The sequence below is a fragment of the Ambystoma mexicanum genome, chromosome 11 (assembly GCF_040938575.1).
Source record: "Ambystoma mexicanum isolate Mex_15411 chromosome 11, UKY_AmexF1_1, whole genome shotgun sequence".
NCBI lineage: Eukaryota > Metazoa > Chordata > Amphibia > Caudata > Ambystomatidae > Ambystoma > Ambystoma mexicanum.
Genome location: NC_090934.1, coordinates 209,648,269 through 209,672,743, shown reverse-complemented (window position 1 = coordinate 209,672,743; position 24,475 = coordinate 209,648,269). Strand labels below are relative to the sequence as shown.

The window sequence follows — 24,475 nt, the reverse complement described above, 5'->3', positions numbered from 1 at the left end:
TTCCTTGCATTAGATACAAGGGAATCCGGAATGGAATGTCCCCTTATGTACAACGGGTCTGAGGGTGAAGGAGCGAAAAGTTTTTCAATCCTAGGATTAACTCCTCTGATTAGTGCGGGTGTGGATAGCGAAGGGATGATTCTTCTCTTCACTGAAGCGAGGAGGGGAATGGTCTGGCTGACTGGGGGTTTCTCCTTAATTACTCTTTCCACAAAGTCCATTTCCGGAGAGATCTCCCCAGTGTCCAGTTCGAAATGTGCTGCTGCTCTGCGCAACAGGGCATTGAATGTGGGCTGATCGTCAATGGGAGACGTGTTTCTGACAGGTGAATTGTCTGGAGGATTTAGGTTCAGGACATCAGTGTCCGAATATCCTGATGGGGATTGCCAGGGATGAGAAAGTCCTTGTTCTGGATTTTCTCCAAAGCCTTCTCCTACCATGTCTGGGCTGTCTTCCAGACCTTCCTCTTGGTTCTGTCCTCCTTCATTGTCCACAAAATCATCCTCCTCTTCTAAGTATTGTTCCTCACGAGTGAGGTCATACACATTATGGATGTCTAAGGCTGTATCCTGCCTCGGGTATTTGGCCCTGGGGTCCTCCCGAGGCCCTTCTCTTGTTCTCTTGGGAGTGGGAGGGTTCTGGGTGTTCATAAACCTCTCCATTCTCTCCATGCAGAGATGGAGCCTTTCCATGGTTTCATGGGGTACCCCTGAGCGGTCTAGCGGTGGAAAATTATGGTTTTCTTGTTGAAAACGGCTCGACCTCTCCCACAACGTCGAGGAAAGTGTCCCGTCGCCCTGCGAAAAGTCTTCCGGTGTGCTGGGGGGGTCCCCCTGACTGAAGGGGGTAGTCCCTGTTTTTCTTCGGGCTTTTTCGGCATGTCTTTCGACCTTTGCGTAGCGCTCGATGTGCCTTTTGGCGTACGCTTCTGGGCGTCGGCTACAACGATCCTCGCCAAGCTCTCTGTGACTCGTTTGTCAGCGGAGGGCTGTGGTTTGGACGTTACGGGTGTCGAACGTTCTACGGTGGCGTGCGCTCTCTGCTGGTGCGCGCCGACCGATGGTTTGGGGGCGGCGCCCTTATTTGCCGAAAGCCCAGTTGCTGGTCGCGGCTGCGGTTGCGAGAGGGGCTTCGAACCCGAACGGTCCGAGGAGGCCGCCGGTATAAACTGCGTCTCCTTGGGCGCTGATGCTTTCTTCGGCTTCGACGAAGAAGAGCTATGGGTTGTGTGCTTATGTGATGTATCGTGTGCGTCAGTGTCGCCGGGGTGTTCATCCCCATAAGCAGGGCGTGAGCCGAGCCCGTCGGGGCCGGGGACAGACGACGAAGAGCGCGAGCGCTCTTTAGAGGGGTGTACGACTTCCGTAGCGGAGGTCGTGTTATCACGTTCCTCGTCACTGTCGGTGGTAGCAGCGGCGGGTGAACACCTGGCCTTGGACATAGCGTAGGCCGCCCACCTCTTGACCCTACGGTCTTTTAGAGTCTTTGGCTTTAGAAGCCGACAAGCCGAGCAACCCTCCTCTACGTGATCGAGGGGCAAGCAGCGGTTACACCGTGAATGCTTGTCCTTCCAAGTAAACTTGCCCTTACAAAGTGGGCAAAACCTAAAGGGTGTCCTCTCCATAGCCGAGGCAATAAAGCGGGATAACTACCCCAAGGGAAAGGAAGGGGAAAAGGAAAGGCATTCTCAGAAAAAGAATCCGAGTTGTCCCACGACCCCACTCTCCCTACTGTATTTGGCCTGCAAGGCCAGGCCACGTGTTCGGCAACGCCGACGGATCTCCTCCGCTCGTCCCCTCCGTCGAAGATCTTGCTCGGCGGAGACAGCTTCACCACTGCGTCGAGGGAGGGATCGATATATTAAGGAGATGGAATGTGCAATGTCTCTCGAGGAGCTCCGCGTAAAGGCGACCAGTAGCTGGGCGGAAAAAAACAATCTGAGGGACCTCGACGCGTGAGGGATTGTGGGTACAACACACGTCACTATAGGGATAGTATTTCAGACACGCCCGGTCGACGTCCCTTTTCGACTACGAAAAACAAGATGCAATACTCCGCAGTGACCACTGGATGTCGGACCTATGCACAGCATGTGATTCTAAGCAGATTAACAAGCATCAGAAATTTGTTTAACTTTTTTGCTACAATATTTTCCGGTAGGGTAATCTGTGGAACACATTGGCTTTACTTGCAGGGCCTCACCTGTAGGGACTAAAGGATAAGGTAGAGCAAAACACAGGTGCTCCCAAAAATGGTGCTGGAAATCGGTAAAGGCTTGATGCAAGACACGCAACTATTAAAACCCAACACCTGGAGCATAAACATGGGAGGTCTCAAATTAAAAAAAGGAGATTTAGACACCAATTAAGTGCAGCGGCTGTGCTGAGCTCCAGTCCCATTTACACAGAGAAAAGGACGGTTCATTAAGGCAAGCTGCATGCGTAAGGAAGGTCCTGTGCAGAAGACTTGTCCACAGATGTGCCACGCACATTTGAAAATTGAATGCTGCTGAGCAACACGCCCTGGTCTGTAGAAGAATAGGCCCTAAATCGTATCTCAATAAGGTTAAGTTGTTTGTAAAGCTTCAAATCATTTATAAATATTTTTCCTCAAAGAGATGGGAAAACAGCAAGCTAGTTCAGATACGATGATGCCCATGCTATAGAATGTGACAAGTAATATTTCCTACAGATGGCCCCACTGGGAAGGCCAGATGGAGGTCCAGAAGGGGCGCAAGGCTCTTTAAAAAGGCATTACGGTGACTGTTTTTATTCGAACATATAAGCATTTAATAGAAAATATAAGTAGCTGCAGATTGTGGGAGGTGGTGAGACTGGAAACAATATTTTATTTACTCAATGATGGCACAGTATTAAAAAAGTTGTCCTTCCTGTGAAACCAACATCGAGATCACAGTTTCACTGTAGCTTCATAGCACCACCACATATCACATTGGTTTAAGTCCTTACCTTGGGGACCGTACTGACCCCCCTGTGGGCCATATGCTGCCATAGAGTTCTGCTGATAGGGGTTCATCCCAGAATGCATCTGTGTTCCGGAAGACTGACGTGGGGATAAGGCAGCGCCTGGTTGGGGAGAGCTGTACTGCGGCATCTGTGGATTACGCTGGATGTAACCTGAAGAAAAGTACAGATCAAATGTAGAGCGAGCAAAAAGGAAAACGAGATGAAAAATAAGCTCAGGGCGGTGCAACACATGCATGCTCAAATCATATTTGCCCTGGCTCTTTACAGCCAATAACCATGCACTTTGCACAGGAACATGAAAACGGCATATTAAAACCAACTTTCTCTCTACACTCCTCAGACTACACAAGAACGTGCAAGCAAAACAATATCTTCTGTCCATCATTGCAGCAATTAGCAATTGTTCTTCCAGCGCAGATTGTTCATGAATCCAAGCAATCTGCCTAGTACTACTATTCAGTGCACAGTTATGCTATATTATGTTAGGTGATATTTGGATAGCGCATGCTGCCATTGGTATGGCTTCGAAGTGCTGTGAAGATGAACGCTGTTAGAAAAAGTATTCAAAGTAAAGGAGTGGTAAAATATATGTGTACATTTATAACCAATTAGAAAGTACGTAGAGAATGGCCATGTCTCTAAACAGCAGCTGCTATTACAGAGTCACATGGTCGGGTGCTGTGTCAGATTGTCAGAGTATGCGAATAGCGTGACCACATTTTATGTGGGACTCAGCGGCGTTCTATGTTTCGTAGTGCTTAGTGGTCGAGGCGGATGTATCTATTGGGCAAGGTATCTACAAATAGGGTGTATCTTAAGGGTGTGCATCTGGTTATGTGAGCAGCTGGACAGAATTATTTTGAGGGGCTCCACTGTTTTCTGTGGGATGCAGCGCACGAGGGTCCTGTGAAAAAGAACTGAAGGAACAAGTTACTTACCTGTAACTGTGGTTCTCCAGCATGGAGTCTGGCATGGATTCACATACTCATGAATATTCGCAGTCAGGCCAGGAATCCCCGGTAAGAAAAGAAAAGCAGTATTGCTTTAAAAGCTTGAATACTTCCTTTTTCGCCCGATTTCCAAAGACCGGATCATACTGCACCCATCCAATGACTGTCGTCTCCTGCCTGTTAGGGGAGATTTCCTAAAGCCCTATTGGCAGTAAGAATTTAGTAAGCTATCCCAGTGATTTGTAGATCCCCCCCCCCAAACTCTTAGTATCAGTCTGTACCAGCTCAGGACCTTGGTAGTGTGGCAGAGCAGTCAGGCTTATCTGAAGAGGAAGATGTGATCTGAATCTTAGACAGGCACAACAAAGTAATTAAACATATATTCATATAAAAGATTTATATTATATTTACACCAGCATCACTTTAAATACTTTAGACACTAACGGTAGAACTCTTACAAATACTAGATAATACACTTGAAAGGACACTCACTTTTGCGTTTGTTTGAGGTTACATTTGTAGCAACGTTAGAAAAGGAAAAGACAAGGTGACCGTATTATCGGTAACTGCACCCATGTGGATTTCAACAATGGGGGGAAAATAAGTGGTTAGTGCAACATGAGCATATTTCAAGGTTCTACAGTTTCTTCGCCTGCAAGTCATCAGTCTATATAACGCAACCTTAGCTAAAGGCAGTACGGAGAGGGCTTCAGCCTCGACAAACCTTGGCACAAACTGTGGAACTCGGTCCCCCCGCACATTCAACACTACCAAGACTTCATGGCCTCCGCAAAGCTCTAAAAATCGGTCTCTTTCCATAAACCTGAATAAGACTATCTCAGGCCGCTGAAACCCTACAACACCATGGGCCACGATCTCAATGACATCACACTGGAAAGTAACCACAGCCTTGGACTAATGCTCGAGGAGATACCAAGGAATTACACCACTGAAAGCGTCTAATATGTCACCAAGACAGAATCGGGAAACGGTTATCATAGATGACACCCTTAGCGTCCTGCAGGCGCTAGATATGACTGCCGACTATCCACTTCTGGAGTCTACTACAAATTACTAGCTGCCTCCTGTCCCATCTCCCTCGGAGTGCAGCGATCGCGAAACACGCAAATGTAATCCGGAACAGTGGGCTGGTAAGAATAACATCCACTCCAGGCACTCCTCACCTTTCGGCCAAGCTGCTCACATACGAACAGTATTCCATGAACACCTCAACATCCTGCTAGAACGCAGCTATACCCCACCAACAAAAAAAAAAAGAAAAAAAGAAAAAAAAAAAAAAATCGGCCTGGCCGCACACAAGCATCCTAAATAGGCCTAATCCCGCCAGAATGCAGTCTCGGAGACCAACCACCAGACTGCACACATTCAACTGATCTCTCAATACCACCACAACTAATGTTAGGATGCAGCCAACAGGCAATCGCATTAGCTGCTCACATATTGGGCGACCCAAGCACCCTATAATACCCTACACTCCCCGAAGACGTTCAACCCACAAGCGCTTTGAGGTCATGCAAATGATATAAAATGCGCCATATACACTTGCCAAATAACAGAACACAAACAGTGAATAATGAAGAGTTCCTGCAGATTTCTTCCAGAGTCTAAAGTTATTGAAGCAGCAAGTTAGCAACTGACAAAGGAGACTTAAAAACGGACATGAAAAGGGGACACAAGCAGCAGCTTGAGCCAGAGTGGGTTGCCCTGGACACCGCTACATGCACTCCAAAGCTCTGGAGCGACTTCATGGAATCAGGTAAGCAATACCTTTTTCCCCCACTGTGCCTAGAGTTTGAAGAAAGTGTTCGTGTTGGCTCCTCCGCGATGTAGCTGCTATGGACCCGAGCTCCGCATTCCTTGGTCTGGCGACGAACGGCCGGACAATGGACGTCGTCTTCCAGCAGCAGTCTCAAGGGGGGACCTGTGGCACGACTTTCAGCAACTTCTTGCATCACTGCGGTTTTGCCGCCTTTTCAGCAGCACCAACAAAGGACATGGATCATCCAGTCAATCTTCTTCACTTCCTGCAGTACCACACTCTGGTGAGGGTATCTGGGCGAGTTGGATCAGATCCCTGGAGTGTCCTTACGGGCTCAGCACAGATTTGGATAGACTTGGCCTTTCCACAATGATGCACTCAAAATGGGCAGCAGGTCCCCTGGTATTGGGGTGCCGCAGCTCTGGAAACTCCTAGGACCTAGAGCGATGGCTTGTTTCAAAGATAGTCTTGGGACTGGTTGTTCCCACCAGCCAAAGGGAAGAAGGAGTCCTCTTCAGAGATCCTCTATGGCATATAAAATGGGGTCAGGATAGCATTGGTCACTTCAAGGTCTAGCAAACAGTCTGCAGGCATCTCTGATCATCTTCTTTCGTTACCTACGTTTCCTGTGGTCGACTTGCTTTACACTCCAGAAGCCTCACCTTTTATACAGTTCCAGCACACTCTTCTGCAATCTCGCTCAGCATTTTACAGAAGAACAAGTTAGTTACCAACTGTAACCTTCTTTCGACTGCATGTTCCTCCCACGTATTCCTCATCTTGTGATAAATCGTTATATATGGGAGGAACACCCAGGCGTGTCCCATGACCGAAACATTCTTCGTGAGAGGAAAGTGTAAGAAAACGTAAACTGTACTGTGGGGTAGGATGGGAGGGTCGATGAGGAATACGTGGGAGGAACATCCAGTCGAAAGAACGTCACAGTTGTTAAGTAACTTGTTCTTCGAATGGATTGTGTCCTCCCACGTATTCCTCATCTTGTGATAGGCTCCCATAGCAGTATCAATTTTTGGAGGTGGGAGTACTCATTTCAGTTTGTGGAGCGAATGCAGAACTGCCTTTGCAAATAAACCCTTGTTAGAAGAGGCAGTGTCCAAACAATAATGTTTAACAAAAGTATGCATTGTTCTCCAGGTTGCAGCTGCACAAATAAGTAGCCATTCCCCTTGTAGAATGAGCACGAAGCCCATCTGGTGGTTCTTTTCCCGCTAATCTGTAGCATTCAACTATGGCTAATATGATCCAGCGGGAAATGGTCTGTTTGGTTACAGATAAGCCTAATTTATGACCAGTATAACCCACAAACAGTTGGTTATATTGTCTCAATTTAGCCATCCTTGAGATGTAAAAACTAAGAGCCCTCTTGGGATCTAATCTGTCTAATCTGTGCAATCTCCTCTTTGCCCAGAGGAGGAGGATAAAAAGTTGGTAGTACTATTTTTTGTGACAAATGGAAGTCCGAGACTACTTTTGGCAAGAACGAAGGTTTAACTTTAAGGACTGCCTTATCTTTATAAAAAATAGTATATGGTGGTTTGTATGAGAGAGCCTGAAGTCCGCTAACCCTGCGGGCTGATGATAGGGCCACAAGGAGGACAGTTTTTAGAGTCAAAAGCCTCAATGGACATGAGTTCAGAGGCTCAAAGGGTATGCAAGTCAAGAATTTTAATACTAAATTTAAGTCCCAAGTTAGTACATGAAAAGGTACTGGAGGGTATACATTAGTAAGGCCCTTTAAGAATTGAATTATTAATGGTATTTTGAAATATGAAACCTCTTCCGAGGAGCGCTTGAAAATGGACAGCGCAGCAAGGTATCCTTTGATTGTTCCCATCTGGAGCCCCAGATTAGCTAGATGTAGTAGAAAAGAGTACCATTGGGGTGCCACACTGAAAAGGGTCCACATCCTTGTCTTTGCACCAGTTACTAAACCTGTTCCAGCGACATCGGTACAAAGACTTTGTTGCTGGTCTTAGGCCGAAAGCAAGATTTCCATTACATCATCCGGAAGATCCCAATCCTTGTATCTCAACTTCCCAGAAACCATGCGTGAAGGTTGAGCGTCTTGACCTCTGGATGGAGAAACCGACTTTCCTCTTGCGAGAGAAGATCCTCTTTGCGGAAGACGTATAGGAGGGCAGATGGCCATGTCTATAAGGTCCGGGTACCACGTTCTCCTGGCCCAATCCGGGGCAATTAGGATCATTGTTTTCCTGAACTTTCTCAACCTCCTGATTACTTGAGGAATCACAGGGACTGGGGGAAACGCGTACAGTAGTGGAAACTTCCACTCCACTACGAATGCGTCTCCCAGAGCTCCTCTTTGAGGGAATTCCCTTGAGCAGTACTAATTGCACTTCCGGTTGATCGCGGTGGCAAACAGATCCACTTGAGGGGTTCCCCAAAGGGCGAAGATCTCCAGAAGGAATTCCTGAGCCAGCTCCCACTCGTGAGAGACCGTGCTCTGCCTGCTCAGAGCCTCTGCCGCCGCGTTCTTCTCTCCAGCTAGGTGAATTGCCGACAGATTCCTTCTCGTATTGCCCAGGACAAAGCTGCATTGCTTCTCTGCACAGTGGCAGTGACCCTACACCACCTCTCTTGTTGAGATAGTACATGGCCACCGTATTGTCCGTCATTATCAGGACATTCTTTCCCTGTACAGAGGGCAGAAAGGCCTTCAGAGATAGTCTGATTGCCCTCAGCTCCAATAGGTTGATGTGTAGTTTGGACTCCGATGGAGACCAACGACCGCTGATTGTCAGATCGTTGGTGTGTGCTCCCCTCCTCGTGAGTGAGGCGTCTGTCACTACCGTTATCTCCGGCCATGGTTGCCAAAAAGACACTCCCTCGAGAATGTTGTCGTTGCAAGCCCACCATAGAAGATCCTGAGCAACTGCGCTCGGGACTTGCAGAAGATCCGACATATTCCCTGAGAACTGTGACCACTGAGTTCTGAGTGCCCATTGAAGTTCTCATTCTCAACCTGGCCTCTGGTACTAGGAAAATGCAGGATGCCATGAGGCCGAGCAACCTGAGAAAATCGAAGGCCGGTAGATGTTGGGCATTCTGAAACTTCGTTACCATCTGCTGGATGTGGAGAGCTCTCACTTCGGGAGGCGAGGCTTTTCCCGATGAAGTGTCCAAGACTGCTCCGATAAACTGGAGTTTCTGGGATGGTATCATGTGGAACTTCTTGAAATTGAGGGAGAAGCCCAGTTTGTGGAGGAACTGGCAGGTGATCGAAAGATGTTCCTCAGCTTGTTCTGGAGAACTTGCTCTGATCAACCAGTCTTCCAGGTAGGGATATATGTGAATACCTCCTCTCCTGAGACTTGCTGCCACAACCGCCAACAGTTTGGTGAAAACCCTCGGGGCGGAGGTCAACCCGAATGACAGAACTCGAAACTGATAATGAGAATTGCCAATCGCGAACCTCAGGTACTCTGTGCTTTGGATGGAAGTCCAATGATACCAAGCAATCTTGGAGTTGGAGAGCCTGAAGGATCTGAGAAAGAGTCATCATCTTGAACTTGTCCTTCCTGAGGAACTTGTTCAAGTTTCTGAAGTCCAAGATGGGTCTCAGTCCTCCGTCCTTTTCTGGGATGAGAAAATATGGGGAGTACCAAACCCCTGTTCCTCTCCGCTACAGGTACCAGTTCTATGGCACCTTTCTCTAGCAGGGTCAAAATTTCCTGCAACAGTAGCGGATCCGGAATTTTGGCGGAGTTGGCTCCCGGTGGATGATTGAGGCCTTTTTTAGAAAGGGGAGACAGTAACCTTGGGCTACTGTTTCCAGTGCCCAAGCATCTGAGGTAATGCCCTGCCATTCCTTCAGATGTTGAGATCCTGCCTCCCACTGGTGTTTTGTGTAACAAGGTCTCAGAGGGATTTGGAGGCGGCTGCAGGAGTGGCTGAGGGTACAGATGCCGCTCCTGAGGCTGATTTTGCACCTCTTCCTCGTGCTCCACGAGGGAAGTTTCTTTTGCCCCTTTGAGAAGCCTGTCCTCTTCCTCTACCAAAAGAGGAGTGGTATCGAAAAGAACGACCCCTCCAGGAAGATGGGCCAGAATAGGGTTTTAGAGGCTGGCGCAAAGAGGCGCTAAGTGATTTAGCTGCCGCTTCCGAGGTCTGAAGTTTTCCTAGGCTTTCATCAGCCTTTCTGCCAAAGAGCCTCGAGCCATCAAAGGGCATGTTGAGGAGTCTAGCTTGCATGTCTGGTGCAAATCCCGACTTCAACCACGCAAATCTACGTAGCACAACGTTTGCAGCCATGGATCTGCTGATGCCATCAGCAGTATCCAGTCCAGACTGGAGACATTTCCCCCATTGCCTCCTTCCCGTCTTTGACTATATTCAGGAAGCCTTCCCTTTCCTCGCCTTCCGGAATATGATCAGCCGCCGCCGAAATACAGTCCCAAAGGGTATGGGTAAACCTGGCTAGGGTACAAGTGACATTTGCCGACTTAAGTGCCATACTGCCTGACGTGAAAACTTTACGTGCCCAGGCATCCATTTTTTTAATCCTCTCTACCTGGAGGGATAGTTGGATAAGGAGTTTATTTTGAAGTAGATGCTGCCTGAATGACTAAACTCTCTGGAGTCGGATGTTTATTCAAATATTCAGGATCCGTTCCAGCTGGTCTATATTTTCTTGGAAAAGTGCTGTCGCAGCAATAGTCTGTTTTCTCCGCAGTCATTTGAAGGGCCCTGTGAAAAGGGAGAACAGGATATTTCTGAGGTCCCTTGACGATTATATCCGTCATGTCATCTTGTTCAAAAATGGGTGAAGTATTACCCCAACCCATATATTCAACTACCCTGGTCATAAGACCCCTGTACCCAGCATCTGCATGCTCTGCAGGATCAGGTTTGGCGAATTCTAATTCTGGGGATGTGTCAACTCCACTGGCAGAATGTAGAGCATCACTCAGGTCTCATTCTAGATTCCTGGTCAATAAGTTCCTCATGAACTTGTCTGGTACCATAAGTAACTCCCAAAGGAGTAACCTCTTCTGAAGCAGACTCTTCATAGATTGCTGACATAGATTTGAAAAAGTATGACTTGGGCAAAGGAGTGAATCTCCTTTCTTCCTCTTCCATCTGCTTCGAAGGAAATGGCAAATCCCTCGAAGTTTGAGGGTGTCTTCGAAGTCTTCGAAGATGACTTTGATAATGGCATCGAAGACGCATTTGACTTTGGCGTCGAAATTATCGACGTTGAGGGCGTTGACGAAGTTGTCGAAGTCTTCGACGACTTGTGTTTCTTGCATGGCACTGGAGAGGTGCTCGACTCTCGAAGAGTCTTCGACGGTTTTACGTCGACTCGAGGTTTTTTGGATTCCTCGACGCTACCGGTCTTGGCCATGGTAGCCTTGGACTTCCCTTTGTCGTCCAATGGAGCGACTTTAGGGGTATGGCTTTTTCGAGTCTCTTTCGAGGGGGTCGGGCCGCATTCTCAAAAACCTCCATCTTTTCGCGGATTTCTTCTCACTTACTGGGAGAATCCGATTTAGTCGGACAACAAATTTCTTCGGTCGACTCTGAAGAAGATGAGGGATATCTAGGTCTCCTCTTCATTTTTTTCGATGACGGCAGAGTGTCTCGATCTACTCCTAGATCGAGATCTCTTTGAGTGCCTATGGCAATCCGATTCCTTAGAATCAGTCGCTTTGTCTCTTTTTGACGAAACCTTTTTTGAGGCCTCCCTCCCCACCGACAGTTTACCTCTCCTCTCACGAAGAGCTTTTTCGGTCATAGATTGGCAGGACCTGCAGTCGTCGGTTCGGTGACTGGAACCGAGAGAGACAAATCCGGTGGGGATCGGTGATCGACATCTTAGATCCACAATCTGCACACTTTTTAAACCCAGTTCTGGGTGTCAAAGATGACATTTTCTTCACAGAAAAAAGAAGCGCGGCGTTCTCGATAGCGAAGCGATCGGAAAAACGGAACTGCAGCAACAGGCGGGGCTCGAGCTATTTATACCATCGGTGATGTTGACAGAGTACGGAGTACGTCGAGGGACAATCGACACCACGACCTAGAGCACAGCGCCCTCCGCCGAGAACATTTTTTCCAAAGCAGTGAAGCTGGAGATAACGATTTATCACAAGATGATAAATACGTGGGAGGACACAATCCATTCGAAAGGGGCGTTTGGCTGTCCAATCGGGACAGCCAGACCCCTCCTGTGGGAGCTGCTCTTATTCAGGCACACTGGCAGACAAAGGACAGGGGGGTGGAAGACTCCTCCCACACTACCTACCTGCCCAGACACTCTGGAGCCGAGGCATGGAAATCTACTGGTTCCCGCCAAAGGCAAAACACACCCAGGCCTCCCCTTCCCAGAATGACAGAAGGGCTAACAAAGAACAACCACGCTAGTAACAGCGAGAAAAAAAAAAGGTTGGCCCCAAGTTGGTACTTGGGTGCCCGTATTGTGCACTACCGGGGCTATTGACATAGCCTTCGGTATGAAAAGTACACAATAGTTGGTAGAACAAGTCTGCTGCCACCAGCCATAACTAGGTGATTGTCTATGTGACTGAAAAGTCACAGGAGCCGAGAGAAGGGGGATACCAAGTATCCCTTTGGCACTCCACTGAAGGTGGTGTGCCAGTCTCTCAGAATATACAGTTTTGGGAGAGACACCAAGTATCTCTCGATCCTTAAGAACAGTAGTTAATTTAAGGATATAGGAAAAATAATCTTAAAGGATGCCCCTAAGGCTCCCCAGCAACACTGTCCATAAAGAGCTGTGTGCTGAAGTAGCAAAACACAGATACCTTTAAGAGCTATGGAGCAGACAAACTCAATAGTACATGTAGAATACAATAGAGTTCCAAAAGAGACCCTAAAAGAATGAATGAGTGGAAAAAGGCTCCACTCATTCAGGATTAAAAGAAAAAGGACTAGAAGTCCAGCAAAAAGTGCTGGTGGTCTCACAAGGCGAGGGGGTGAAGCACAATAATGATAAGACATGCATTACTTACCGTACTAGCATTTGATGATTGTATCTGCTTAGATTCACATGCTGTGCATATAGTCCGACATCAAGTGGCAACCGTGGAGTTTTGCATCTCGTCTTTCGGGGACCGAAAGGGGACGTCGGCATAGGCGTGCCTGTAACACTATCTCTATCGTGATGTGTAGTGTACCCAAAATCCCTCACGCGGCAAGGTTCCTCCTATTGTATTTTTCTGCCATGAGGGAGCCCAAGGCTATAGTGAGTGAGTACATAAAGAGAGAAAGTAGTAAGACGTCCATGTTCCTTCTACCCCGAGCAGGGAGGTAGGGAGGACGCATGTGAATCTTAGCAGATACAATCATCAGAAATGCTATTACGGTAAGTAATGCAGGTCTTCTGATGCTTGTTAATCTGCTTAGAATCACATGTTGTGCATAGACTAGCGAACAGTACCCAGAGTTGGAGGTGGGCTGTGAGAAGGAACAGTAGAGAAAAGATGTCTTAGTACTGCTTGTCCCACCTGAGAATCAGACCAAGAATGAGTGTCTAGGCAATAGTGTTTTGTAAAGGTGTGTACAGAACTCCAGGTTGCCGCTTTGCAAATGGACTCAAGGGGAACATTTGCAATGAATGCTATGGATGCCCCAGATCCGCGAGTAGAATGTGCTCTAGGGTTGAAGGGCAGTTCTCTTTTAGCAAGAATGTAACAGTGTGATGCATTTGACAATCCACCTTGAGATAGCCGATTTAGAGACAGGATCCCCTTCTCTACCAGCTGCCACTGAAACGGAAAATTGGTTTGTTTTCCTCAGTGATTTAGTTCTTTCCTGGTAGAACATGACTGCCCTGCGCACATCTAGTGTGTGTAGGCTTCCTTCAGCAATGCTAGTGGGATTCTGGAAAAAGGTAGGTAGTTCAATCGATTGGTTCACATGGAACTTCGAGATGAATTTAGGTGCAAATCTGGGGTGTGTCCGTAGAACTAGCTTATCCCTGTGGACTGTAACAAAGTGGTATAGAACATAAAGTGCCTGTAGTTCGCTAACCCTTCTAATAGAAGTGAAAGCCACTAGGAAGGCCGATTTATAGGTCTGGTCTTTCAGACTTGCTTCATGCATAGGCTCAAAGGGAGCTCCCATGAGCCTGGTCAAAACCACATTTAGGTCCCATCCAGGAGCTGGGTGAGAAATGGGAGGACAAAGCCTTGTAACCCCTTCCATAAAAGCTTTAATCACCGGTATCTTCCACCACATTGTGATGTGGTGTAGGCTGACAGAGCAGCAAGATGAACCTTTAGGGAATTGAAGACTAACCCAGTATCCAACAGATGGGTTAGGTACAGCACAATGTGTGGGGGTGAGCAATCAAAGGGATTGACGCCCTTGGAATTGCACCAATGACAAAAGGTTTCCATTTGCTGGCATAGCAATAACATGTTTGGTTTCCTAGCTTCCCAGAGTATGTTCATGCACCTCTGAGGGAGCTGTAGGTGTCCAAACTATAACCTCAGGAGCCAAGCTGCTAAGTTCAGAGTTTGTGGGTATGGGTGTAGGGTCTCCCCCCCTGTCCTGAGACAACATGTTGTACGGGCAGGGTAGTTTCACTGATGGGGAGAGGGACATTTTCCATCAGGTGAGCAAACTAGGGTTGGCGAGCCCACATGGGGGCCACCAGTATCATGGTAACTGGTCCCTGGTGCATCCTGTGCACTATCTTGTTGAGAAGGGGAGTCGGGGGAAATGTGTAGACAAATTTCCCTGACCATGTTATTCGAGAGACCGTTCCCCTTGGATCGGTTCTGGGGGTACCTGGAGGCATAGTCTTGGCATTGGGCGTTCTCCTGAGTTGCGAACAGGTCGATCTCTGGGAAACCCCATTCTGCGAAGACGTTGCCGACACAATGTCTTCGTGTAGCCGCCATTCGTGTTCTTCGGGCAGAGGGAAATCTCTGCTGAACACGTCTGCCAGAATATCGAGTTCCCCTGGAACATGTTGGGACAGAAACATCTTGTGTTTCAGAGACCATATCCAAATGTTTTGGGACAGCTGGGATAGGCCTGGAGAGTGAGTGCCCCCCTGTTTGTTCAGGTAATACATGGCTGTAGTGCTGTCCGTTAGAATCAGCACTGTCTTCCCTTGTAGTTGCATCTGAAAGGCCGTCATAGCCTTGAACACCGCTAATAGCTCCAGTAAGTTTATATGGGTGGACGCTACTTGAAGGGACCACACTCTGTGCGCTGTCTGCAGAAGCTGGTGGGGAGGGGGGACCCCCCACCCCCCTGAGAGATGAGTCTGTAGTGAGAGTGGCTTCCACTGCAGGGGTGGTGAAGGTATTCCCCTTCAAGAGGTTTTCTCTTGACCAACACCAGAGAGAACAAGGGCTGGCGGGACAACTACCAGATCTTTCCATTGTCCGCTCGCCTGACACCACAGGCTGTTGACCCACTTATGCATGGGACGCATGTGCAGCCACGCGTGGGGAACCAAGTATATGCATGACGCCATCATTCCTAGCAAGCGCATGGCCTTGTGCACCGTCACCTCCCGACTGGCCACATAATGAGGGATCTGAAAAAGCATGTTCTGAACCCTCTCGTTGGAGGGAAAGACGAGACAGTCTTCGCTCCGAATTAGATCTCCCAGAAATTGTTTTGTTTGACTGGGGACTAGACTGGATTTCTTTTCCTTGATTAAGAAACCCAGCCTGAAGAGAAGAGTCTCGTGCTCTTAGCTGTTTCCAAGGCCTCAACCACTACTTTCCAGAAGAGGTTAGATTCCTCAATGGGCTTATTGATGAGGGTGGCTTGCGTTTCTGGTTTAAAACCTGAAGTGCGCAGCCAAACGTGTCTTAAGTAGGGTCCTTTGAGCCAGAGGCCTGCCTGCTGTTCCCGCAGTGTCCAGGGTGTTTTTGATCACATGCTGGTTAACTTGTCTTCCCTCGATTACAATTGAGAGAAGCTTGGATTTGGCGGGTTCAAGAACCTCTTGGGAGGTTTTCCTGGAGCAGGTTCCACTGAGTGCCATAGCTTGCCAATAGTGTGGTATTATTAGCAATCCGCGTAGTGTATGCGGCAGCCAAAGTGACTAGTTTGTCTAGAGCATAGTCTTTTGGATTCCTTGTCCGGAGGTGCTTCCCTCGTGGCAAAGGGTACTCCTGCCCTTTTCCGGGTGGTAGTCACTACCAATGAATCTGGGATGGCGTTCCCTCTGATGTATAGAGGGTCGGAAGGGGAAGGGCGAAATAGTTTTTCCACTCTTGGGTTCACTGCCCGAGTTTGAGCTAGTGATACCAATGAGGGGGCCAACCTTCTCTTGATAGAATTGAGGGGGGTGGCTTGGCTAGATGGAGGCTTCTCCTTAAGGATATCCTCTACAAAATCCTGCTCAGGCACAGCCTCTTGAGTGGAGATTTGAAAGCGTTCAGCTGCTTTTTTCAACATGGAGTTGAAGGCCATTTGGTCATCTACAGGTGAGGCCTGGCGAGCCGGAGTGGACGGAGGAGAATCTAGGCACAAAACGTCAGAGTCCTGATCTTGCTGTGTCCATGGGCCTGTTCCTTCCTGCTGGGTTTCTTCCCAGTTGGCTGTGGTACCCTGCTGTTCCTCATAATTCTGCAGAAATGAAGCTTCTTCCTCTTCATCATAGATGTCCCTATGTGTGTCCATTTGAAAAAATGTCTTCCTGCTGGCCGGTGACAGAAGACTGATCTTCTTGAAAATGAGATGGAAAATGGAGGTTAGGCTTTCACAAGACCGTTTTGGAGATGGATGATCAGAAAAACTGATAATCTTCTCCAGCCGATCCATACACCCATTCGAATTTCTCTCTAGTCCATTTAGAGAACCCAGGCGGGCCTACAGATGGAAAAACGTTTTCCGTCCTACGGCGCCGAAAAAAAGTCTTAGGGTGTCGGCTCTTTACTATCTTCATACGTATTGTAAGAATCGGGATCCCAACCCGCATCTGAAGATTTTTCCGCGGCTTGTCCCATGACTTTAGGTGGAACCGCAGTAAGACCCAACGCCGCCGTAATTCTTTCGATGTGGTCTTCGATAATAGCCGAATCAGCGTGAGACAGTTGCTCCGATGGTCTATCGGTAGGTGTATTACTTTCCGAGGCGCAAGAGGGCCTAGTTGTAGTTGTCGGGCCTAACACGGCCTTCAGGACCGTCGAAGCGTTGGATTTCCGTGCTTCGATGTGTGAAGTTTTAGGAGTAGCGCCCTTACTTAATTTTGATTGCCCAGTCGCTAGACGCTGCTGCAAATGCAGGGAAGGCTTTGGATCTGAGCGATCCGAGGAAACGATCGAAATTTTCGGCGGCCCTGTTGCTGCTTTCACCTTTTTCGACGAAGACGTCAAAAACAGTGTAGGGGTTCACCTTAGTGTGATGCGTTTGTAAGCCCCTGTCGCCGGGTGTTGTCCCTGTAGCAAGACCAAAGTGAGGCCTTAAAGGGTCGGTAACAGGCGTGGCAGACCTAGAAATGTCTGCCTCGAAGGTCTTTAACATCTGCAACGGATGTTTGGTCATCCGAGGTGCCCCCATCACTCTCAGCGGGTGTGGCAGTGTGGGAAGGGGGTTCCACCCGCGACATACCCTACGCGGCCCACCGCTTTACACGGAGCTCTTCAACGGTCTTAGGCCGTAGGAGTTTGCAGGCCACACACCGCTTTTCGTTGTGCTCTAGGGAGAGACAGGCGTTGCACGTCCTGTGTTCGTCCCTCCAAGGATATCTGACCCTACACTTAGGGCAGAATCTAAAAAAAGTCCATTCCATAGCTAAAGGGAAAGATGACCAGACTAAAAGGCTAAAGAGGGCGAAAGGAGGAAAGACATACCAACAATATGGCCACCCCGACCCCACTCTCCCTACTGCACAGGTCGGCCAGAGGGCCAGACCACGTGGAAAATCCGGCCGCCGGATCTTAGGCGCCGAAATCCACAGACGAAGATGGACTTGTGCCGAAGTGACATAACGGGGAATAACCGACAAGTCGGTATAAGATAAACAATGTCTCTTTTGTAAGAGCTCTGCTATAGGGCGACCAGTTATCTGGGTGGAAAAAAACAATCTAAGGGACTTCGACGCGTAAGGGATTTCGGGTACACTACACGTGACAATAGGGATAGTGTTACAGACACCTATGCCGACGTCCCCTTTCGGTCCTCGAAAGACAAGATGCAATACTCTGCGGTTACCACTGGATGTCGGACTATATGCACAGCATGTGATTCTAAGCAGATTAAGCATCAGAAATCTCCCCAACACCACCCATCTTCAAATTAGAAGCACCTGAGGTGCCAGTATCAACCCAGAGGACTGAGGGTTTGCATGTGAATCCATGCCTGACCCATGATGGAGAAGAACAAGTTACTTCTTACCTTGTAACGTTCTTTCGACGGGATGTTCCTCCGACGTATTCCTCATCTTAGATATCTCCTTCCAGCTCTGCTGGCCTCGGAAAATTCTCTAGAGGGCGCTGCGCGTCGACGTCCTCCGAGTCGATGTCCTTCGACAGCCGCCGTGTCGACGTCATCCTGCCTATAAAGGCTGCGCGCAGCGTCCATTGCTAAGTTCCGTTTTATAGCCCACAATAATACTTTCTGGACTAACTAATCACCCTGAAGGAGCGTAAGCTGCAACAACAAGGGAAGTAGAACTGCGGGGATGGATGGGAGGGTCGATGAGGAATACGTCGGAGGAACATCCCGTTGAAAGAACGTTACAAGGTAAGAAGTTACTTGTTCTTCGAAGGGATTGTGTCCTCCGATGTATTCCTCATCTTAGATAGGCTCCCATAGAAGTATTCTATTATCGGAGGAGGGAGTACTGACTTCACGCTGTCTTCTATTGATGAATAGAATGCAGTACAGCCCTTCCAAACCTAGTCTCTTGACTGGAGGAGGAATCCAGATTGTAAAAACGTGTAAAGGTATGGACAGACGACCATGTACCGGCCGCACATATGTCTTTAACCGGCACGCCTCTTTTGAGGGCCGATGAAGCTGCAATACCTCTGGTCGAGTGAGCCCTAAGGTTTTGAGGGGGCTCCTTCCCTGCCAGTTTATAACATTCCAGAATGGCTAGAATGATCCATCTGGAAATGGTCTGCTTAGTTATTGGTAACCCCAGCTTGTGACCTGTGTAACCTACAAACAGCTGGTCTGCCTGTCTTATCCTGGCTAGTCTACTAATGTAAAAACTTAAAGCCCTCCTAGGGTCTAGCCTGTGTAACCTCTCTTCCTCTTTCCCCGGGTGAGGAGGAGGATAGAAAGATGGCAGGGTAATCTGAGTGATATGGAATTCAGAAACCACCTTTGGGAGGAAATTAGGCTTCACTTGCAGGACAACTTTGTCTTTGTGAAATATAGTATGAGGGGGTTTACAAGAAAGAGCTTGTAATTCGCTCACCCTTCTAGCAGATGTAAGTGCTATTAATAAAACAGTTTTAAGGGTAAGGAATCTTAACGAACAAGAATGGAGAGGTTCGAAAGGTGTACCCATCAGGAAAGTTAGTACTAAGTTTAAATCCCATAGGGGAACCTGGAATGGTCTTGGGGGATAAACATTGGTTAACCCCTTTAGAAACTGTATTACCAAGGGTAATTTGAAATAGGATGGTTCTTCCGCAGTACGCTTAAAGATGGATAGCGCTGCGAGATAGCCCTTAATGGTGCCAACTTGAAGGCCTGAATTTGCCAAATATAGTAGGAAGGGCAAAACCATTGGTGTACCACATGAAAAAGGGTCGATATTCTGTTCTCTACACCAGCTGCAAAATCTGTTCCAACGGCAGCGGTATAAAGACTTTGTTGCTGGCCTCCTTGCCGAAAGCAACACCTCCATAACATCATCAGGGAGGTCCCAATCCTTGTACCTCAGCCTTTCAGAAGCCAAGCGTGAAGGTTGAGGGTTTTGATGTCTGGATGGAGAACCTGACCTCCCTTCTGTGAGAGTAGGTTCTCTCTGAGTGGAAGTCGAATTGGAGGGCAGATGGACAAGTCTAGAAGGTCTGGGTACCACGTTTTCCTGGCCCAATCCGGGGCAATTAGGATCATGTTTCGCCGGAATCTTCTCAACCTCCTGATCATTTGAGGAATGACAGGGACCGGTGGGAACGCGTACAGAAGCGGAAACTCCCAGTCCACTATGAACGCGTCTCCCAGAGCTCCTCTCGGGGGAAATTCCCTTGAGCAGAACAGGTCGCATTTCCTGTTTAGGCTGGTGGCGAACAGATCTACCTGAGGGGTTCCCCAAAGGGCGAAGATCTCTTGAAGGACTTCCTGAGCTAGCTCCCACTCGTGGGAGACTGTTCTGCCTGCTCAGAGCGTCCGCTGTCAAGTTCTTCTCTCCGGCTAGGTGAACTGCCGATAGAGAGATTCCTTCTTGGATTGCCCAAAACCAGAGCTGCATCGCCTCTCTGCACAGGGGTAGTGATCCTACGCCTCCTCTTTTGTTGAGGTAATGCATGGCCACCGTGTTGTTCGTCATTATCAGGACGTTCTTCCCTTGTACAGCTGGCAGGAACGCCTTCAGCGCAAGTCTGATGGCTCTCAGCTCCAACAGGTTGATGTGTAGTCTGGACTTCGATGGAGACCAATGACCGCTGATGGTCAAGTCGTTGGCGTGGGCTCCCCACCCCGTGAGTGAGGCATCCGTGACTACTGTTATCTCCGGCCAGGGTTGCCAAAACTGTTCTCCTTTCAGAATGTTCTCCTGACAGGCCCACCACTAAAGGTCTCGAGCCACCCTGCCGGGAACCTGAAGATGATCCGTCATTCTCCCTGAGAATTGTGACCACTGAGTCCTCAGTGCCCACTGGAGGGATCTCATTCTCAGGCGAGCCTCTGGCACTAGGAAAATGCAGGATGCCATGAGGCCTAGCAACCTCAAAAAGTCGAAGGCTGGGAGACGTTGGGCATGCTGGAACTTGGTAACCATCTGTAGAATATCTTGAGCCCTCACCTCTGGTGGCGAGGCTTTTCCCAGGGAAGTATCCAGGATCGCTCCTATGAACTGGAGTCTCTGCGATGGTATCATTTGTGACTTCTTTAAATTGAGGGAGAAGCCCAGTCTGTGAAGGAAGTGGCACACGTGATTTAGCTGGATCTGAGCTTGTTCCGGAGAAACAGCCCTGATCAACCAATCGTCCAGGTAGGTGTAGACGTGAATCCCTTCCCTCCTTAGACTTGCAGCCACTACCGACATTAACTTGGTGAAGACCCTCGGGGCGGAGGTCAGCCCAAATGGCAGCACTCGAAATTGATAGTGAGAGTTGCCAATTGCGAACCTCAGGTATTTCCTGTGTTTGAGATGGATAGGCACATGGAAATAAGCATCCTGAAGGTCCAGAGATACCAACCAGTCCTGGAACTGAAGGGCCTGGAGGATCTGAGAAAGAGTGACCATCTTGAATTTGTCTTTTCTGAGGAATTTGTTCAATTCTCGCAAGTCCAAGATGGGTCTCATTCCTCCGTCTTTCTTTGGAATGAGAAAGTAAGGGGAGTACCAGCCCTTGTTCCTCTCCGCTACAGGTACCGGTTCTATGGCACCTTTCTGTAGCAGGTCCCAAATTTCCTGCAAGAGGAGCGGATCTGGAGCTTTCTGAGAGCTGATCCCCGGTGGATGACTGAGGTATACGTAGGAAAGGCAGGCAGTAACCTTGGGCAACTGTTTCCAATGCCCAAGCATCTGACGTGATAGCCTGCCATACCGTCAGATGTTGAGTCAACCTGCCTCCTACAGGTGTCCTGTGAGGGAAGTCCTCAGAGTGGTTTTGGGGCGGCTGATGCAGATGCCGATGGTAAAGAGGCACCTGCTGTTGCTGCGGCTTTTGAATATCTACCCCGTCCACCTCGGGTAGTTCTTCTTTGAGCCGGTCGTCCTCTACCTCTTCTGAATGCGGAGTAGAAGCGAGAGGACTTGCCCCTCGCAGAGGTTCCTGTGGGACGAAAAGGAGTCTGACGGATTGCAGCTCCTAGGGATTTTGCTGCTGCTTTTGAAGTTTGCAGTTTCTCTAAACTGTCATCCGCCTTTTTCCCAAACAAAGAAGAGCCATCGAATGGCATGTTCAAGAGCCTGGCTTGCACATCTGTGGCAAAACCAGACTTTCTCAACCAAGCGAATCTCCTGGTTGATGTACTTGCCGCCATTGCTCTGCTGATACCGTCAGCCGAATCAATGCCCGTCTGGAGGGATTCGCACATAGCGTCTTTACCGTCCTGTATAATATTCAGGAACGCATCCCTTTCTTCTCCCTCCGGGATGCAGTCAGCCGCTGTAGAAGCACACTCCCAAAGTGTATGGCTGAACCTAGCAAGGGTTCAAGTAGCATTAACAGATTTTAACGCCATGCTACATGCTGAAAAGACTTTCTTTGCCATAGCATCATATTTTTTATCGTCACTGTCCTGTGGGACGGTAGGATAAGCTGTCTTGACATCGGTAGAGGATGCTGCCTGTACCACCAGACTTTCTGGGGATGGGTGTTTAGACAAAATCTCTGGGTCTGTAGAAGATACCCTGTACATCTGGGGTTTCCCAGTTTGTCATGATATTTCTCTGAAGAGCTTTATGAAAAGGCACCACAGGATCCTCCTGTGGGCCTTTGTCAAGAATATCCGTGAGGTCATCTTGTTGGAAAGATTGTGAAGGTGCAGACCACCCCATGAACTCTGTAATCCTGGCCATTAAGGCTCTGTAGGGGGTTTCAGCATGCTCCCCCGGGTCTGGCTTAGCAACCTCCACCTCAGGGGAAGTGTCTAACCCACTTGCCTCATGTAAAGAATCATGAAGATCCTTTAATCTGCGCTCTTCAGAGGAAAATTCCCCTCTAACTGGGGTTACAGGTCCCTGTAACTCAAATGTGTCTTCCTGTTCAGACAAATCACCCTCTTCTAAAATTGAGGATATAGTTCTCAATTGTTCTGAACTCATAAAGGGAGTAAATCCCATTTCCAAGGCAGAGGGTGCCGAACTTGTCATTATTGGCCTCAAAAACGTCGATGTCGTCGACGCCGACGAAGGCTTCGAGCGTGGCGTCGAAAACAGAGGCGGAGGCCTCGAAGACCTCGACAGAATTGGAATTCTACTCGACAATATCAAAGCCATCGACGTCGAGGGCCTGGGGATAGTCACTGGATGTGTGGTAACCGTGACTTTTGTTGGCGTCGACGCCGGTGTCGAAGCCGGCGTCGACGCCGGTGTCGAAGCCGGCGTCGAAGCCGGCGTCGAGTCGACAGACCCGTGTGTCGAAGGTCCCTTCGACAACGGCGAAGACATCGACCTCGACGGAACCTTCGAGGAAGGTTTGGAGGTCTCAGTCCTGCTCAAAGGTTCGAGACGCGCTCGAGAGGTTTCTTTCGCCGGGTACTGCGACTCGCGGCGTTTTTGACCTTCAGGTCTTTCGACCAGAGCATCGCTCTCGGCAGTCTTCGAGGGGGTCGAGGCCGCTTTCTCGAAGACGCTCATCATATTTTTTCGGAATTCCTCCCATTCAGCCTGGGAACTATGTTTCATGGGGCAAGGGATTCTTTTTGGCGAAACAGAGGAAGAGGAAGACGGAGAAGGGGATCTTCGATGTCTCCTCTTCGAGTGCTTCGATCTCAAGGAGTGATGAGACCCACTCCGAGACCTGGAGCGCGAATGTTGACGAGGAGACGAATGTCTCGACTTCGTCGACGAAGAAGAAGCTTTAAAAGTCTTACCTTTCTCCAGCTTCCCCCTACGCTCCTTCAGGGCCTTAGCTGTCATGGACATACAGTCCTCGCACTCCGAACAATGGTGTTCAGCTCCCAAACACCACAAATTTTGTGAGGATCGGGCAACAACATCTTTTTCCCACAATCTCGACATTTCTTGAAGCCGGATCGAGGAGTTTTCGGTTCCGACGAGGAAGCCATCGAGTACGGATCGAATAACTCGAGGTAATAGGATTAATCTGACTAAGAACTGAGCAAGGGTATTCCGAGGCACGAGGTAAGCGCGGAAAAACAGAACTGAGCAACGGACGCTGCGCGTGGCCTTTATAGGCAGGATGACGTTGATACGGCGGCTGTCGAAGGACATCGACTTGGAGGACGTCGACGGGCAGCGCCCTCTAGAGAAAAATTTTTCCGAGGCCAGCTGAGCTGGAAGGAGATATCTAAGATGAGGAATACGTCGGAGGACACAATCCCTTCGAAGAACAAGTTACTTACCAACTGGTAACTTTCTTTCCACTGGATGTTCCTCCCAAGTATTCCACATCTTTGACATTTAATGTCCACAGCTGTGCTGCTTCAAAAGATTTGTCATAGGGCGTCCTGCGCCGATGGCTTCTGGTCGATGTCCCTCGAAGGCCTCCGTCGAGGGCGTCATCACCGCTGCATCACAAATATTCCTAATAGGAACCCTGTGCTGCAGGGCTGTGGAAGTAGCCACGCCTCTCGTGGAGTGAGCGTGCAACACCTGAGGAGGGTCCTTGCCAGCCAATCTGTAACATTCAGAAATGGTGAGGATAATCCACCTGAACAAGGTCTCAGTTTGGTAACAGCCTGGCCTAATCGGTGTCCAGCGTACCCCACAAAGAGTTGGTCATCCACTCTGACCATGAACATCCTAGAGATATAAAAGCTCAAAGCTCTCCTAGGGTCCAATCTATGAAATCTCTCATCTTCCTTACCCGGATGAGGGGGAGGATAGAAAGCAGGAAGTACCACTTTCTGGCTCAGATGAAACTCAAGACACTACCGTAGGTAGAAAGGATGGACGTACCCTCAGTACAACCCTT

The 24,475-nt window shown here is 48.8% G+C and overlaps 1 protein-coding gene across 1 annotated transcript in view; it reads right to left on the bottom strand.

The window, feature by feature from the left end:
* ARID1A (AT-rich interaction domain 1A) overlaps window positions 1–24,475 on the bottom strand; it is a 1,380,737-nt gene that overhangs the window by 799,292 nt on the left and 556,970 nt on the right. The window contains exon 7 of the mRNA XM_069622865.1: window positions 2,970–3,137. Within this exon, the coding sequence (XP_069478966.1) occupies window positions 2,970–3,137 (168 nt within the window). The remainder of the gene's footprint in view (window positions 1–2,969; window positions 3,138–24,475) is intronic.